The sequence below is a fragment of the Vanellus vanellus genome, assembly GCF_965231255.1.
Source record: "Vanellus vanellus genome assembly, chromosome: 1".
Classification (NCBI taxonomy): Eukaryota; Metazoa; Chordata; class Aves; order Charadriiformes; family Charadriidae; genus Vanellus; species Vanellus vanellus.
The window spans coordinates 55945768-55963386 of NC_138905.1; the positions used below are offsets into that span (position 1 = coordinate 55945768).

Consider the following 17619-nt stretch of genomic DNA (forward strand, 5'->3'; position numbering starts at 1 on the left):
CACAGCCCAACAGCATGTGTGAGCAGGCACCCTTGAAATTGCAGTGAAGTGCTTTCTTGTGGACAGTGCAAATGTCTCACAAGAAGTGCAAAAGGAGGAAGCTGCCTAGAGAGAAGTGAAGACCTCTCAGACATCAGGGTGGTTTTTTTTTTGAGTCAGATGCTGCTCAGCTGTTGCATTGCAGATGTCTTAGCTAAAAACAAGCTTTCGTTGAAATCAAAGACTCTGCATAAGTATAGGCAGCAGGATCCTCCCACAAAGAAAGGGTTTTCTTCTTCAAAGAGCTCTCCTTAGATTTCCCTACAATAGATTTCTTAAGGTTTGCCAGCATTGCAAAGCTGATTCAGAGCCAGCATCTTGTGGATCTGAAGCATCACAGTCGTTAGGGATGAATTTGTGATCTTGTTGTCCTCACTTACTGGAATACGAGTGCCTTGCTCCGAAATGACCTAGTGGAGGAGTTGGCTGCGGAGGGAAGTTTTGGGCAGTCAGGAGGACAGCAGAACCATTCCTCTGTACTGACTGCTGGTGTGGGTACTTGTTTTCCCTGTTGAAGGCAAAACAGGTGATCCCACACTGAAGTGTTAACTTAAAGGAGTTTGACGATGCTACTCTGCCCTGAACCCACACCCTGTGGCACTGCTCAGTAGCTTCCCCATGTGAAGAAAGCACTTGATTAAGATAATCTGAAGTAGGGTGCCTTTCTTCCAAAACCTGGATGGCCCATGCAGTGAGATAATCAGGAATAGCTGATCCAAAACAACTGTGTAAACAAATCCTTGCAAAATGATGGTAAAAATCCTACTGTGTCACTTTTAAGCTTGTCCATCGCTCCAGAGTCAGTTGAGTCCTTCATTAAATGTGACCACATTCACCTCAAATGGCCTTGATCTGCATCAGTCGAAGCACATTTTTTCTATATTCCAACGTGGGGGTTTGGTCACTGTGGAAGGTGACAAAGTTTGCTTTAAATGCGTGTGATATTTTATGGTCATTGGGAAACAAAGCTCTATATGTTAAAGAGCTTATCGTCTAATCTTTGGACACCCGCTGGTAGGTGTAACACCATCATAACAGTACAGAGAAATGAACCTCAGTGCAGGGAGGAGTCTGACCAAAAAGCAGAAGAGCCTGCATCTGCCAGGAACAGTTTGCCAAAAGCAGCGTGTATCCATCCCGCCCGTCCCTTTGCAGACAGGAGGATCAACCAGCTGCCTGGGTGTGGAAATACCTGACAACCCCCATCTCCTATGCCTTTTGGATCTTCATATCTTGTAGCTTTCTTACAGCCTCTGACCCCCCATCATGACCTCTAATCTAAAAGTCATCTTCCTGTTTCTTTGGTTGCTTCAGTGTGGAGGTAAAAAAACGTGTTTTTTTATTCCTTTTGTTTCCTCTCATGTTTGTTCATATTAGAGCATTTCCAGCTGCTAATTTCCAGCTTTTGCTAATTTCCAGAGATCCCCTCTAGGAATTTGCACACTGCTGCTATTTCTGTCTTTTAAGCATTTCAAAGCTGAGAGGAAGAATCCTCAAGAAAGGGGGGACATGGGAGAAGGGTTAGATAACCTAAATAAAATGGTTTGGCTTTTTCCCTGGCATGTTCTTCTCAAGCTAATGGCTCCTGGGATACTGTAAGAAGATGGATCTCTCCTCTGTTTTTTTACAGCAGTGCTTAGCCATGCCTTGTATAGAAACTATATTCTTCTGTGTTCTGCTGGGTAGAGATGAGGAGAAGGATGATGAATGATGAATGATTTTAGAAAATAAGGCCCAGAAGAGACTGCTCAGGTTATCACTCCCACAGCGTCTGCAGGGTTTTCTGTTACCTCTTTCCATAATATTGTATCTAGTGTACACAGGACTGTGCACTCACAACAAATGAACATGTCCCTTGGGACTGTACTGTATCTTCGTTGCTTTTACAGCTAAGAACCTTTTTCTAGTGATGTACCCTAAGCTTTTCCTTACTCTTGGGCTATTGTCCCTGGCTATGTCATCTGTAGAGGATTTTCCTTAATGGATGTTACTTCCCAACAGTCCTTTCTGGACAGTGGCTGTGCCCTCCATCTATTATTGCCCCCCACAACACTTTCTCAGTGCTCAGCATTCAGCAGTGCTAAGTCTGAGTTGCCTTTTCTGATGCTGAGTCCTGCTGTGCAGAGGTGATGCTGCTGTTGTGATGCAGCACGATGACAGGAAAGCCAGCCTGGCTGTGCTTTGGGACAGCTTTAATGCCTTGTAATGAGCCTGTTCATAGATGCAGAACCCCAGGGAATCCCATCAAAAGCATGAATGGAAAAGCTTGCCCAGCCCCTACTTTCTTTCGCTACTTTTTCCCCCCCCCCTTCTATTTTCATGTCTCTGAAAAAAAATCCTTCATTTTGTAAGATGACTTGTGTGTAAGTTTCCAGTTCCCCTTTTTAAAGACAACAGTGGTTTGCAGAGGCCTCCTCTTAAATTGCTTTATATGTGGTGTTATGTGAGCTGCCAAACAAATAGATCCAGAGACTGCCTGATGTTAAACCCAGATTTGGCTGGAAAGCCAAAGAGATCCTGTACCCCAGGCTCCTTACTAGCCCATGGCTCACTCTTAGGTTTTTAATTTTTTTATTAAACAAAACAGGGAGTGAACTATGGTATGGTTCTCCATCTGTGCTTATTCATCCTCCCTTGCAACGCGCAACGTCACTGTGTACTGAATTGCAGTGATAGATCACTTCCAACAGCCCTGTCTGTGTAAGGAGGAAGCTCATGAAGGGCACGATCTCCCATCTCTTTGCCTAAGATACTGTCACGTATAGATACTTAAGATCTGCAATCTTCTGCAGATAGTTCCCGTATCTAGCATCGAGTCTTGAGCTTTGCTGCCCATTTACAGCAGCAAAAGTCTGGAGTGATTAAGCTGTATCTTATTTCTCATGGCCCTGGTATTGCCCCCTGTGCAGAAGATGCAATTTCCTTCCTCACTTGTGCTTCAGAAATACACAGTCCCACCGATAACACCTGCTTGTGTACAGCACCTTCACTGGCACAGAGTCATCATGTGGGCACAAGTAGATGCTCAAGCAGAGGTTTGTAGTTCAGGAGTTTCAGGAGATGTCCAGCTAACGTTTGTCTTGGAAAATTGCTTTCTATTCATCCGTTGTAAATACAGTCTCACACCACTGCAAAATCAGTTCACTTCCTGCTTCATTTCCTGTCTTTCTGTGTGCTGGTGTCGTACAGAGGAGCGCACAAGGGAAAAGGGGAAGCCTGTGAATGCAACAGGCTGTCGCAAATCACACAGCAATTACCTAAGAGATGTGGCAGATCACACTGGGCATGTGCTCTGAATCACTCAATTTCTGACAAGGGCCAACACTGCATGCTTCCTGACATATGGCTATTTCCAGCATGTGATCCTGTCTTTGGGGCTGCAGTCCTCTCCTGACTTAAAGTGATGTTAGGTGACTGCTAAGAATTATTATCCTTACAGGGAGAAAAGTCAATGTACAGCAGAAACCTCCAATCCAGGTTGCACTGCTCAAGGAAGGAATATCCATCCCCTGTGAAGTCATGTTCCCTTACATGCCGAAATACACCAAATTTTCAATCTCCTATTACTGGATTAATTCACTGGGCCAGAAAATATTCATCTATCATAGGTCAGAAAACATAGAGATCCCTTCTGGAAAAGAGAATGAGACTGCTACCATATCTTACGACCACAGAATCATGCCACTTCAAACCATCTATTCTACTGGCACATACTACTGCGACGTCAAATGGAATGACATCCAGATAATGGGAAAGGGAGTGTTTGTCCTTGCTAGAGGTAAGTGAACAACCAGAAAGGAAGGGCAGGTGGTTAAAAATCAGCTGGATCTGACTATGAAAAGATGATCTTTGCTCTTCTTTTCCTCTACCCAAACACTCTATGAAATCAGGTGGGAATAATACTTCATGCCCAATGCTTAATGCCATCAGAGTTGAATGTGTTTTACACAGGTGACCTGTGCTGCTGTTCCCAATGCACAGATGGGGACATGAAGATGCAATAATTTTTATCTGACCTGCCGCAGCCTCCTGGGAACAGCAGTCTTAAAGTCAGGGTCCAACCAGGGAGCCTGGGTACTGGGTCAGAGGCTGCTTTTAGGTGTCAGTGTTCAGGAGACAGTGCGGTTTGGCCTTTAGCAGTGTGACAGAGATGGTTAACACAAGGTCAGTGGTTAGGGTGTTGGCCATTGTCAGATGTACAGGTTAGGCGCTCACCATTAGGGGCTCATAAACAGGTTAGGGGCTCACCATAATCCCTCCCCCTTTCCCATGTGGTACAAGGGGTCAGTTGTTCTGTTAATGCGCAGACTGGAAAGCAAGGGAGAGCTTCATGCCAAGATAAGAGGAATGTTATAGAAAATGATAAGGATGTGCATGCTGCTGACTGGCTAGATTTGTATTACTGAATGCTGGATATGAAAAACTTCTTAGAAAGTGTAAATGCAAAGAGCCGTGACAAAATAGTTTTGCTACACTGGTCAGAGGATGCCTACAGTACCCAACCCTGCTAGTTTGTGTGGCATGTGTGCTTTCCACCGTCTGTTTTTCTGCCCCTATCACTGAAGACCTTTGCCAGCCTCTACCTACCACCTTTCCTGGCTCTCATAGTTATGTCCCCTCCTTCTAATCTACATGAAGTGCAGCTGCTTATATCCTGTCTTTTGCACAATTCTTCAGCTGCACCCTGCTCTCTGTTGAGTCAGTCTAGGCTTTGAAGGGTGTGTTCATCTGTGCGACCATATTCTGCACTGCTTCTGTATTTTAGCTCTCTCAAGGCTCTTTCCAGGGTTAAAAATGCAGCACAACTGTAACTTCCACTCACACTGAATTTTTTGCCTTCTTTCTTACAGGTACAGGGTATGTAGAGACCTCTTATGGGTGGGAAGTCCTTGTTACCCTTACTGCTCTTCTTGCTGTATTGGGCATCACTGCAACAGCTCTGCTTCTGTGGAAAAGAAAGGCAAGTTATAACCAAATAAAAAGCAATACCCGACACAACCCATTCTAGGAATTTATTTCACTTGCTTCTAACCTGGCTGGATTGGAAGTCCCTGTGCTGAAATTTTCCATGCTGGGTGTCTGCCTCAGGTTTATTTTCTTTTTGAGTTCGGTCTTTCAGAGAAAAAAGATTACAGGAAAGACAAAATGAGTCATTGATTTGTCCATTAAAGAAATTCTGATAATCATTTTGACTCCAGCATGCTCTGCTTTAGAGCAAAGATCTGACACAGGGCAAGAAGTCACACTAGCAGTGTGCTGGCCCTGAGAATATGCAAGGAGATGTAGCCTTGTGATGGGTTTTTGGAAGACTGCAGTTTGTGCATGCTCAGTCATGGCTCTTGTCAATTTAGCAGCTCAGTTGTCGAAAGGAGCCCTGTGAGGCTGCCTTTCCACACGGTGCCAGTCAGACAGATAACATCCTGTGCAGTCAAGCAAGCCTGTTGCAGCCCTGGTGGCAGGAGAAGAGGAAGACTTTCCCTGTTTCTAATCGTCTTTAAAGACGGGGGCTACTCTGGTGCAAGGGCACAACCTGATTGCAAGAAGACTGTGCAACTGCATTCCTGGGCCATGGCTTGGGCACCATAGAAGAAAACAATCTGCATTGTGGAGGGGATGGGGACCAGAGGCTTGAGCATGTGTTTGGCAGAGAAAACAGTAAGAGAGAGAGTGAGAGGGGAAGGTCAGGACAAGGATCCCAAGGAAGCCTTTGTGCAAGTCTCAACTAACTGGGAAAAAAAGAGAAAGACGAGGACCTGAGGAGCAACCTGCTTTAATTGACTCTGTTTTGAGCAGAGGAGGATTGGACTAGACAATCTCCAGAGGCACCTTCCAAGAGCAGGGATTCTGTGAGGCTGGAAGAAGGAGCCTCAGGAGGGAAACTGGGACTGGAATCCAGAGTGAGGAAGCACTGGAGCTTGGAGAAAAGTGTTAAGACTGGACTGACAGGGCCTGTTGGGTGAGCAGACCAGTGGCAAAGGTTGGCACCAGCTGGGTAAGAAAGTGAAAGCTGAGACGAGTAACTGAGGGCAAAGGGGAAATAAAGGATGTAGAGAGTAGAAGAAAAACCAAAAGTAGGGCTGAAAGATCTGGATGAGACAGGGGACCTGTGGGAAAAAATCTGGAGTCATGATACTGGAATCCCTGTTGTTTGAGGAAAACCTACTGCTCCTAGTACTGCCACCCTCAGGCGTTCAAAACAGAATCCTCTGAACTCTTCCAGTGATCTCAAGGCTGTCTTTAAAAAAAAATTATGTCTCGCAGAACAGAATTTGTGGCTTGTTGTTTTCTAGGTAGAGTATCTCCCATATTTACTCTTTCAACCTGCTCTCTGCCACCATGACAGCAGACTCTCTGCATGCATTTTTATGTGGTGACTGCTCTGCTGGTACAGTCCTACGACTCCAAGGAGCATCAGGCTTTCAGCACACAGAGTCAGAGATCATGAGGTTGAAAACAGACTGGCAGCAGTTGGCAGACCTGCTAATCTCGTGAGACCTTGCAGGCAGTCTGATGGAGGGGGAGGGAGTGTAAGCGGCAGAGTGACTAGGCTGGAGACAGACCCCCATCTCTGCTTGCCTAGACAGTGTCTCCATGGGGATGAGGAGGGAGGCACTGTCATGACTTGCCAATTGGCCCTTCTAGGTTTTGAGATGGGCCAGCAAGTCTCAGACCTACAGGCTCTCCTTGGGGCCTGAAGAGATCGTGCAGTCATTACATTTGCCCTCCTGCAGAACACAGCCCATATTTCTCACCACAGCTTGCTCAGACCTGCTGGTTTAAAAATGTTTATCTTTAAGAGAAGCTATTTAGCATCCTCCTTAGTTACTAATGGACTGGAAAGCAGTTCATCGTTTTCATGTGATGTGAATATAATCATCCCACTTCTTTCCGAATTAGAACACAGATACTTAGCAAAGCCTTCTGCCTTTTCTGCCTCCTTTCTTTCTTGCTGAGCAGGGCTAACCCTTATCTGTGCATGAGTGGAGCATGTTCAAGGAGAACTCATCCAATGCAAGAAACATTTTGGAGGAAGAGACCTTCTTCCTTCAGCTTCATGCTGGACTAGGAAACGCAAGAACTGGTTACCCGGGACAGAGAGAGAGCTGAAGTACTCAATGACTTTTTTGCCTCAGTCTTCACTGGCAAGGACTGCAGCCACACTGCCCATGATGCAGAATGCAAAGGCAGGGATTGGGAAAATGAAGAATCGCCCACTGTAGGTGAAGATCAAGTGCAAGACCACCTGAGGAACCTGAGGTCCATGGGACCTGATGAGATACATCCATGGATCCTGAGGGAACTGTCAGATGAAGTCACTAAGCCACTAGCCATCATATTTGAGAAGTCGCGGCGCTCTGGTGAGGTTCCTGCCGACTGGAAAAGGGGAAACATAACCCCTATTTTCAAAAAGGGAAATAAGGAAGACCCAGGGAACTACAGGCCAGTCAGTCTCACCTCTGTGCCTGGCAAGATCATGGAGCAGATCCTCCTGGAAACTCTGCTAAGGCACATAGAAAACAAGGAGGCGATTGGTGACAGCCAGCATGGCTTCACCAAGGGCAAGTCATACCTGACAAGTTCGGTGGCCTTCTACAAAGGGGTTATAGTGGCAGTGGACAAGGGAAGAGCAACCTATGTCATCTACTTGGACTTGTGCAAAGCGTTTCACACCGTCCCACACAATATCCTGGTCTCTAAATTGGAGACACGTGGATTTGACAAATGGACCACTTGGTGGATAAAGAACTGGCTGTATGGTCGCACTCAAAGAGTTGCGGTCAATGGCTTGATGTCCAAGTGGAGAGCAGTGACAAGTGGCATTCCTCAGGGGTTGGTACTGGGACATGTACTGTTCAACGTCTTTGTCGGCGACGTGGACAGTGGGGTTGAGTGCACCCTCAGCAAGTTTGCCAATGATACCGAGCTGTTTGGCGAGGTAGACATGCTGGAGGGGAGGGATGCCATCCAGAGGGACCTGGACAGGCTGAAGAGGTGGGCCCATGCCAACCTCATGAAGTTCAACAAGGCCAAGTGCAAAGTCCTACATCTGGGTCAGGGCAATCCCAAGCACAAATACAGGCTCAGCAGGGAATGGCTGGAGAGCAGCCCTGAGGAGAAGCACCTGGGTGTGCTGATTGACGAGAAGCTCTACATGAGCCAACCATGTGCAATCGCAGTCCAGAAGGCCAACCATATCCTGCATCAGAAGTGTGGCCAGCAGGTCAAGGGAGGTGATTCTGCCCCTCTACTCCACTCTCGTGAGACCCCACCTGGAGTACTGCATCCAACTCTGGAGTCCCCAACATAAGAAGGACATGGACCTGTTGGAGCACGTCCAGAGGAGGGCCACAAGGATGATCCGAGGGCTGGAGCCCCTCTCCTATGAGCAGAGGCTGAGAGAGTTGGGGCTGTTCAGCCTGGAGAAGAGAAGGCTCTGGGGAGATCTTATTGCGGCCTTCCAGTACCTAAAGGGGGCCTACAAGAGAGCTGGGGAAGGACTTTTTACGAGGGCATGTAGTGATAGGACGAGGGGGAATGGCTTTAAACTGGAAGAGGGCAGGTTTAGATTAAACATTAGGAAGAAATTTTTCACTTTGAGGGTGGTAAGACACTGGAACAGGTTGCCCAGAGAAGTTGTTGAGGCCCCATCCCTGGCGGTGTTCAAGGCCAGGCTGGATGTGGCCTTGGGCAACCTGGTGTAGTGGGAGGTCCCCCTGCCTATGGCAGGGGGGTTGGAACTCGACTGATCTTCAAGGTACCTTCCAGCCTAAACCATTCTATGATTCTAAGACTTGCACATTAGTGTATCACTGACTGTATGTCATCATTAACGGTCGTCTGGTGCTCTTCTCTAGACTCCATGTATTAGAAAAAGCTCTCTGCCCAAATCCTGACAAAAGTAACTGAATTTTGCCTCTCTGAATTTCCCCCACGTACTTTGAATAGGGCCCTGCTTTACTCCCTGTCCTATAGCATTGTTGTGTGCTGTTAAATAACTACACCCTGTGTCCAGCTAAGTTTCAGTGGTGGAATTGATTTCTAAGTATGCACAGAGCCCAGTTCTCCTTTCCACTGCTCCAGTGTAAGTCAGCAGACTCCTCCGTTTTACCCCGTGTTGTGCAGAGAGTGCTAGCACTCTGCTGTGGAAGCACTTGGGATGTGCGAGCAGCTGGCTTTGACATGTCGTCGGTGTTCACTTCATCTTTGGGAAGACAGTGTTTTCTCCAAACGTGTCATTTAGTGTCTTGTCCTCAACAGGTATTGTGCCCTAGAAGGAACCAGGTAAATATCCTGAGGCAGAAGGTGGAAACGCAGCCCCCTTCAGCCAGCTCTCCACCACCACCTCCTGTCTATGATGTGAGTACCAGAATCACCCTCCATCCCTTCTGTCCATGTCATGGTACAACCCTTCCTTTCCCTGCCCTGCCACAGTACAGACAACACCAGTATCATGATGTGAAACATAAGCAATGCCTGCATACCAGCCTGGTACTGGGGACCTTGCTCCTGTGCTCTTCCCTGCTTAGCTCCTCTCAGGACTGCGTGTGTTGCATGTCTCCATCGTGGTCCCACTTGTGGCCTCCCCAGTGACAAAGCCTTGCACCATGCCCTGCTGCGAAGCACCCTTCCTTCTCCCAGCAGTGTGGCAGCACTGAGCAGCAAGTGTGGGGCCAGAGGGGGTTCCTGGTGGTAGAGGTAGAAGGGTCTCCAGAAGTCAGGAAGGAAGAGGGGATCTCAGCCCCACTTTGTACTGTAGGGTGTCTCAAGGACATGTGCCCTCCCCGGCTGGAGAATGGTGGCTTAGGAATGGGGCAGAGAACCCACAACCCCACCTGTTTAGAACTCCTTCTCTGACACCTTCACCATTGTCAGTGTCATGGACCACTGCAGCCCTGAGCAGGCTGACTAGCTCTCGGCGGAAAAAGGGCAGGAAGAAAATGAAGGGAGTCTCTTTTCTGGAACATTTCCCTTTCATTGCACAAGATCTCCTTTTTCCATTTCCCAAACTGGGGAATGCTGTCTGCTCCCACTCCCTGAACCCAGTAACAGCAGCATCATAGGTAATAGGATTGAAGTGGCTCTCTTGAAATGTCAGGCCCAGACCTCAGCTACCTCAAGTAACCATGACCCCTAATCCCATTTACAACCCATCCAGCTCCATTTAAAATTGATTCCTTTTTCTCCTTTTACTCCCGTGGGAGGGCTGCTCCACTAAGAAGGGAAGGGTGTTTTTTTTTTCCCTGTGATCTGTGGGACAAACAAAGAGGAATAAAATGGAAGTGAGTAGACAAGGACGTTGCCAGAATATTAGGAAACCTTTCTGACTATAAGGGTTGGAAGAGCCTCTCCAAGGAAAACCTGTAAGGTCTGCTGCATTAATCATTTAAACTAAACAAAACAAAGCTCTAGAGAATGCACTACAGAGAGGAGCAAAGCTCTGCTAAGGAAGCAGGAGACCTGATAGGGGGCAGATATGAAAAAGAGGATGGGCCTGCTCCCTTCTCATTCTCACTTCGCAGGTGGGGGGACACCATTTTGTGACCCTGTCATTTTTGGAGTAGAGGTTTAAAAGAAAGCACTATATATTGAATGTGATATGTTTATCCTTGGCAAAAAGCAATGCTTTGGGTAAAGGAGGTTGCAGGTTATAAACCTTTTCATTTGTATCAAGTAATTTCTGTTTAATTCAGGCTTATAAAAATCCAAATGGGTAGTTTCCTGCCGAAGTGGATGATTTCTGCAAGGAGACAAAAAAAAATCAAATCCATTTCTCGCTCAGTCGGCCTCGTCATGCATCCTTAGCTCCATCTTAATTACATGTTTCATCATGTTGCTCTGTTCAGGAGGCCCCACTAAGGCTAATATAGCAAGCCAGCAGAGCCAGCCTTAGGCACAGGCAGACCCCGGAGCTGTCTGAGCCCCTGTGCTTGCAGGAGCCCTATGGACCTGGCCCAGCCACCTTCCCCCGAAGCCCATTCACCACACGCCAGCTGTGTGGGGCTCTTAGCCAGCCCAGCGTGCAGGGCAGGTGGCTCAGCCCTCTTTGGCAGAGCTGCAAGCAGCCTCAGACCATCTCCTGCATGCTGAGGGGGGGTACCAGCCCGCCCACTGGAGGTTACTTTACCGTGGAGCAGCTGCTGCGGGGTGACTCGTTCAGGCATGAAGCAGCAACTCCTGCCACAGACACTGTAAGTGGTGAGAGCAGGGCTGCGAGGTGAGGAGGGGGGAGCGCAGGGCTGCAAGGTGTAATGGAGATGTTAATGGAGGAGAGAGGACAAGAACCCTGTGATGGAGACCCCACGTTGGATGGGCCCTCAGGACAGGTGAGGGGAGTGGAAAATCGACAAACCTTATTTCCTTTGAAAGATGACTCTGGTGCCCCGCTGCTAAATTTTGTTGGGACTCTGCATGGTGTAAACCCAGCCCTGCAAACTGCATTTGAAATTAGGTTCATTGTGAAAACCCATTGGTGTTAAATCAGATGTTGAACACTTGGTGCTTAATTCATGGGGAGAGCAGAAATCTGTGGTCAGCATTGGGGTAAGCTAAGGCAAGGAAGAGGGAAGGACAAGGGAGAAGTAACTCCGAGTGATGAGATAAATAAGGAGGTCAGAGATTAGGGGACAGGACAGGAGGCCAGCACATGCCAGATGTGCTATCTGTGGGGTAAAGTAAGAGGTCAGAGTCTGGAAAGGGAGTCGGGTTAGGGAACCCTTGCAGGCCTGGAGCTAGGAGCAGGAGCAACAGGAGGCAGCACTTGACATCAAAGTAAGGGCTTGGAACTGGCTGTTGCAGCTCATTAAATGCTCTGTGTTGTCCTGCGTGGCAGCAAGACTCACCCCTGGCATTTGAAGGGTCTTGGCACACCTTCTGCAAAGCCATCCTGCTGAACATCCCTAGGAGCAAATACCTTCCCCACTGGCTCTTCCAGGTGCCACTGTTTACCTCATGGTCCCTGGGGGTGGGTGTACACAGTGAAAAGCAGCAGGTAGCAAAAAGCCTCAGTAATAAGGGGGCAGCTGGGCACCCACTTTGTTTCCACTACACTGCCAGGTGTTCCTTGACCTTTTTGTCCTCCTGCAGCCCCAGAGCAGCTCTACCTCACTGCACTGCTTAGACCAAACCTATGTTTTCCTCTGTCTTCCAGCTTAGCTGCCTAGTTAACGAGCAGCTTGGAAATAACAATCTGAGGGACTGGCTTCATCCACTTTACACTTCAAACAAGCTTTTCTGAGCAGCAAACAGAACTCCTGCGGGGCAGGCAGGTTCCAGAGCACAACAGCTTTTCCTGGTGCGAGGGAGACAAGGAGGCTGCTTGGGGATGGGAAGGCATCTGCCAGCAGGGAGGAGAGAGGCCTGTGTGCCTCCACTGTGATGGTAGCAGGTGGTCAGTGACCAAGTAAAAGTAATTAATTTGCAAATGGCGGTTGGAGACACCAGTTTCCAACTGGACAGCAAAGGACTAGCATTCTCAACAGCCTCCATGGGAAGAGTGCTTGTGGAGGGAGGGAATCTTTTTTGGAGGTTAAACACCAAAAGGATCCTTTTTGCTTGCAAGTGGCTTCAGACTAGAACAGTGAAAGAGGCTGCCTGTCCTGCCAAGGGGACACAGAGCCAGGCTGCTGGGAGCGCAGCACATGGGATGAGGTCCTCACTGTGAGCATCACAAAGAGAATTGAAAATGAGGATGGGGAAATGGGATTTTCTGTGTGCGCATGTGCACATGTGAATAGTTGGGAATGTCTGTGTAGGTAAGCGGGTTGTTGGGAGTGGGAAGCAGACAGGTGAAATAATTTGACTGTTCCCGGAGGAGGAGTGGGAATGGGAGAGCCGCATCATGCTCCATTCACTGCGCCCCCCTCCTGTCTGAGTGTCTGTTTGTTCCAAGCCCTGCTCCCAAATGCTGCTCCTATATCATCTGGTCCTGTTCAAACCACTGTCCTGCTGGCCATGATCCCAAAAGATGCTGAGCATTTGCAACTCCGGATGAAATGATGGGGGTTCAGGTGATTGGCAGCCCCAGAATAAAGCCCCCATGCTTTGCTCATCCTCCTCACTGTGGTGCAGGGCACCTCGCTCCCTTTGCAGTCTATCCACTAATACCATCTGCCCCTCTTGTGGCCGGAGCTCCTCCCACCTTCCTGTTGCCAGAGAAACAGCCACCTTGGCAACCTGCTGTCATCCTTGAAACACACATGGAAAAGTCCTCCTGATTGTTATGTTTGATCCTTCAGGCAGATCTGGAACATCACTCAAACTGACATGCATCTCCTGTGACACGATTACCTGTGGGACCGGCGGGTACATACGCATGTAGGGCATGTGTGTTTTTCTCTGTGTAGCTGTGTGGGACCAGGGATATGTTTGAGGGCCTGGGAGTAATTTATTTATTTATTTATTATTGTTTGCTCATTCTAAGAAGAAAAGAGAGTTCTGGCTTGGAAAAAAACCCAGACAATAAATAGAAATCATGCCCGATGTAGGGTTTCCCATTTTCTACAGCCCCCGTGCTGCAGGACCTTCAGCCTCGTCTGTCTTCTCACCTTTGTGTGCCCAGAATAACCATGAGCAAGAGCTTTTGGGTGTCAGGCACCTAAACAGTCCTGGGCGATGCAGAGCACTCCCCGTTACTTGTGGTCCCCACGGTGCGCAATACCTTTCATGTGGCAGAGGGGACTTTATTTTGCATTCTGGGACAATTTGGAGCAGAGGAAGGCAGGGGCATTGGCATTCTTCTCCACTGCCTTACCCAAGGTAGGTAACATCAAAGCCTGTCTCTGTGAGCCTGAAAAAGGAAGATGATGCAGCTGCACTGTAGAGATTTCAGGGGAAAAGGATTTTCTGTTTGCCCAAGTTCAGGTCAGGAACTTCAAAATTTTGGAGATAGCAGGGGTTCCTAAAAATTGTCAGGCACGAGAGGGGGAACAACACAGTGGGCAATTAGTTATCTTAAACCTAAGTAATTTATTTGACCTCTACTCTCTTCTCTTTTCCCTGCGCAGTGCCTGGATTTGCAACAAGTTGAAGTCTATTCTGTCCTTGAGAACTACACAAACAACCCATCACCCAGAAAGACTCCTCCAGGGAAGGTAAGGGCTAGGGCCCTGTTTTTGGAGAGTTCCCGTATGTGCTGGGCACATGGGGAAAGAAAACCCACAGAGTTGCCATGGCCCTAGCAGGCAGTAAGTGTGTCTGCTCTTTCCCCACTTCCAGTCCCACCGAAAGGGGAAAATGGGATGTGGCATCCACTCACCAGCTGGGCTGCATATGTAGCCTATCTTCCCTCTTCCGGCAGAACCCTTGCTCCCGCAGCTCTACCAGTTCTGGCAGTCCTGGTTTCATGCAGATGCTTTGCTGTATGACGTACCCCAAAAGGAATTGAGGGGTTTGGCATCGCTGCTCCCTCTGAATGGGACAGATGTTCATGGAGAGTTGGCCAGATGCTGGCCCCCACTGTTGCCCTTTCCAGATTATTTACGCAGTTGAGAAGTCCTCCTGGGTAGAGGAATCTGTGCACTGGGGGCAGACAGTGGACACAGCTTTGCTCTCACCAGCATTAAGCACCTGAGAGTCATTTCATGGTAGCAGAAGCTAAAATGGTCTGAACAGAGGGTGGGCTGATACAGTCTCTGTCAGTGCTGGGGCTCAGGAAAAGGCAGTGTGGGTACATTTTGGGCTTACATGTTCTTGCTGGGCTGGGAGTTACGAGTTAGAGACGAGGAACTAAATTCACTCAAAGTGAAAGTAGCTGCAACTTGGAATATGCAGGTGCAGGTAAGTTGTGGGGGCTACGTGAAGCAGACCAGAGGCCCACACAACCCTCTACCCTGCCTTTGGCGGGCATCACCTGTTTCATAGGGACAAAATTTGCATCAGGCACCCCAGGAAACACTTCCTTCCTGTCCTCAGAACTCCAGACCTCTTATATGCTTGAAAAATATATTCACTCTTCTAACATTGGAAAATGTTATTGAAAAATGTCTCCTGCATCATCCCATTGATGTCCTGTTGGGGAGAGTTTCCCAGGTTGACTGACTATGCAGCGTGGAGGATGGCGCCAGCTTCAGTTGGCACCATTCCTCTGTTTCATGAAGGACAGTATTTTCTAGTGTCTGAGGCATTTTCACAACTCCCACCTCTTAGGAAAAGGTGGTCTAAAATCAAGCAGCCTCCACTGTGTCACAGCTACTTGCCATGTGGTCTGGTCCCAAGGCTACTGGCCTCCTGCAGTTACTGCTCTGGCACCACAGTCATCAGTGGTAGCACAGGCAGTGGCAGGTATCTGATTATTGAGGGGAAGGATGGGTTATTTTATATAGGCTGGTTTATATCCCAGTGCATCATATGCACTTGAAGAGACAGCATCCCTAGTTCCCTAGTTTTGTGTTCTTGCTGCATTTTGAATTAGTTGGATAGGGAGAACAGTAGGTCCTGACCCCTCTTCCCTGTCCTATTTATTCTTCTGTATACCTTTATCAGCTGCCCCCTTTGAAATTATTCAGTCTGGATGATGAGATGCAGTATATGTGGGGTTGTTTCCCTACTGTGGAGCTGTCTGGGCTGTGTTGAATCCTTTGTGTGTGGCCCATACCATTCGAGCGCTGCTTTGGGGGGCAGCAGGTCTGTAAAAACAGAGCAGGAGCAAAGCAACAAAGCAAGAGCAAAGGAGCATCTGTGTGTGAGTGGGTCTGGTGCTCGTAGTCTCAGCCAGGGCAGGGTAGAATTCAAAGCAGGGACGGGAGAAACAGAGGAGAAGAAAGCAAAGAGAGAGGATAGGATGAGCTCTCACACCAAAAGCAGACACCACTGAGTGTCCTCAGTTCTTGTGCCAGTCAGGAAGCAGGGAAGTATGAGCGGCAGGGCCCCATTATCTCTGAACAGGTCAATTTGACTGCACTTTCCACTACTGTTGCAAGCACCTTGATCAGCTTCCCTCTGAGTCACCCTGGGCTGTGACTGCCTGGGCCACTTGTCCTCCGGACAGCTGTGCCAGAGTATAGCAGCGTGTTTTCTCTACGAGTGAGACTTGTGGGCCAGTGGGTTTGGCCTGTGAGCGGGAGCTGTGACGGCTGAATGGTGGCTGACTCTGCTGCGGAGGGTCCAGGCCAGGCCTTGCTGCGGGATGCTGCACAGAGAGGGGGAGCTGTTAAGGGAAGCGGGGCAGAGAGCCCCTGCAACGAGAGCATTTGCATGCTGTCATGCTGGACTGTCAGCCAGCTTGGGTAGCGAGGGGTTAATCCTGCATGCTTTGGAGGTGCCTGCACTCAGCACTTTTGTAAAATGTTTCCCTTTGGTGGTGGCAACAGAGAAAATGCTAGTGTAGGTAGGGCTTCATTCACCCGGTGGCATTTCAGCTACTTGCTGTGTAACCTTGCTTACAGCAGGCCTGTGCCACACAGTGCTTAAAATATCAGTCTGTCAGCGCCTTGTCTACACAAGGAATGGTTGTGAGGAATAGACTCAACTGTTGAAGAAACAGGATTGAGGAGGTCAGGGAATTCCTCCTTCACAGAATCCAAAGTGATTTATTTTTTTACCAAGTCCAATTTTTCCTCCCCTCCCTGTCTGACAGCTTTTTGGGTGAAGAGTGACAAGTAAAGGAGGCATCTTTATCCCTTGGGCTGGATTAGTCACGTTCATCTCTGGCGGAGCAACATTTCTCACTATAGTGGCTTCCATTTCAGCGGATCACTTATAGCCATTTCTAACAGAACAAACGTCAGTGTCTGCTTATTAAGAATTAATTCATCTTCTTTTGAATAATTTTCCTCCATTTATTTTTTTCTCCTTTTCATCATTCTGCAGGCACCTAAGAAGCAAGCAACTCTAGAAGAATCCTCTGATACATTGTATGAGAATATCTAACAGGGAAAACCTGACCCTATGTGGACCAGACATCTTTCTGTACAGCAGAAGTACTCTTTTACATCCCCAGTCCTCTGCAGAGATCCACAGTGACTTCAGGGCACAACCACGAGGACTTGAGGCTCCTTCTAAATGGCCCTTCATTAACAACAGAATGCATCTGTTCAAATCCCACCAGGGCTCAGTCTGCATTGATGCAGCAAAGCTATTTTGCAGCAAAGCCGTTTGATGCAAAAGAAAAGCTGCTTTTGTCAAGCACACATACCTTAGAAATGGTGCAGATGGGATCTGTTCAGGTTTTCTGTTACCTGGCCTGGCTGAAATACTTAAATCTCAATCCTCTGTAAATGATAGGACTATCCAGACCTCCCTGCTTGCTGGCTTGATCTGCCAATCCTGACCTGCAGCAGTCCATCTGAATCTGTGTCTACAGCTTTCCTGACATGGCCATCAGGCCTTCATGCATAGTTTAACTGAGATCCAAGCATCCACCTGCCCATATTTCCTTTCTCAGGAACCCCACAGTGAAACATGCTTTCTCATAATCTGCTAATCCCATCAAGTAGTCACAGATGCCTGCTGTGACCATACTCAGTCGACTCAGATCAGTGCCTCCGAGTAAATGCTTTCCCTTCAGCAATATCAGCAGTATATGGTGAGGACTGGATGGATGGACAGAGAAAAAGATGGAGAAAAGGAAAACAGAAAATATCC

General features: G+C 48.1%; 1 protein-coding gene across 2 annotated transcripts; it reads left to right on the forward strand.

The window, feature by feature from the left end:
- Positions 1-1267: 1267 nt before the first annotated feature.
- On the forward strand, positions 1268-17207 carry NFAM1 (NFAT activating protein with ITAM motif 1; the record flags this gene model as incomplete). 2 transcript variants are annotated; one of them, XM_082493010.1, is made up of 6 exons in its annotated part: positions 1306-1360; positions 3479-3817; positions 4890-4999; positions 9298-9396; positions 14043-14129; positions 16846-17207. In XM_082493010.1, the coding sequence occupies 6 exons, from the start codon at positions 1306-1308 to the stop codon at positions 16903-16905; spliced, it is 750 nt and encodes a 249-aa protein (XP_082349136.1). In that variant the 3' UTR covers positions 16906-17207. The 2 variants fall into 2 exon arrangements, 1 of the variants encoding a protein (XP_082349136.1); XR_014269839.1 differs by lacking the exons at positions 3479-3817; positions 4890-4999; positions 16846-17207 and having other exon boundaries at positions 1268-1360; positions 14043-14068.
- Between the last annotated feature and the right edge of the window lie 412 nt (positions 17208-17619).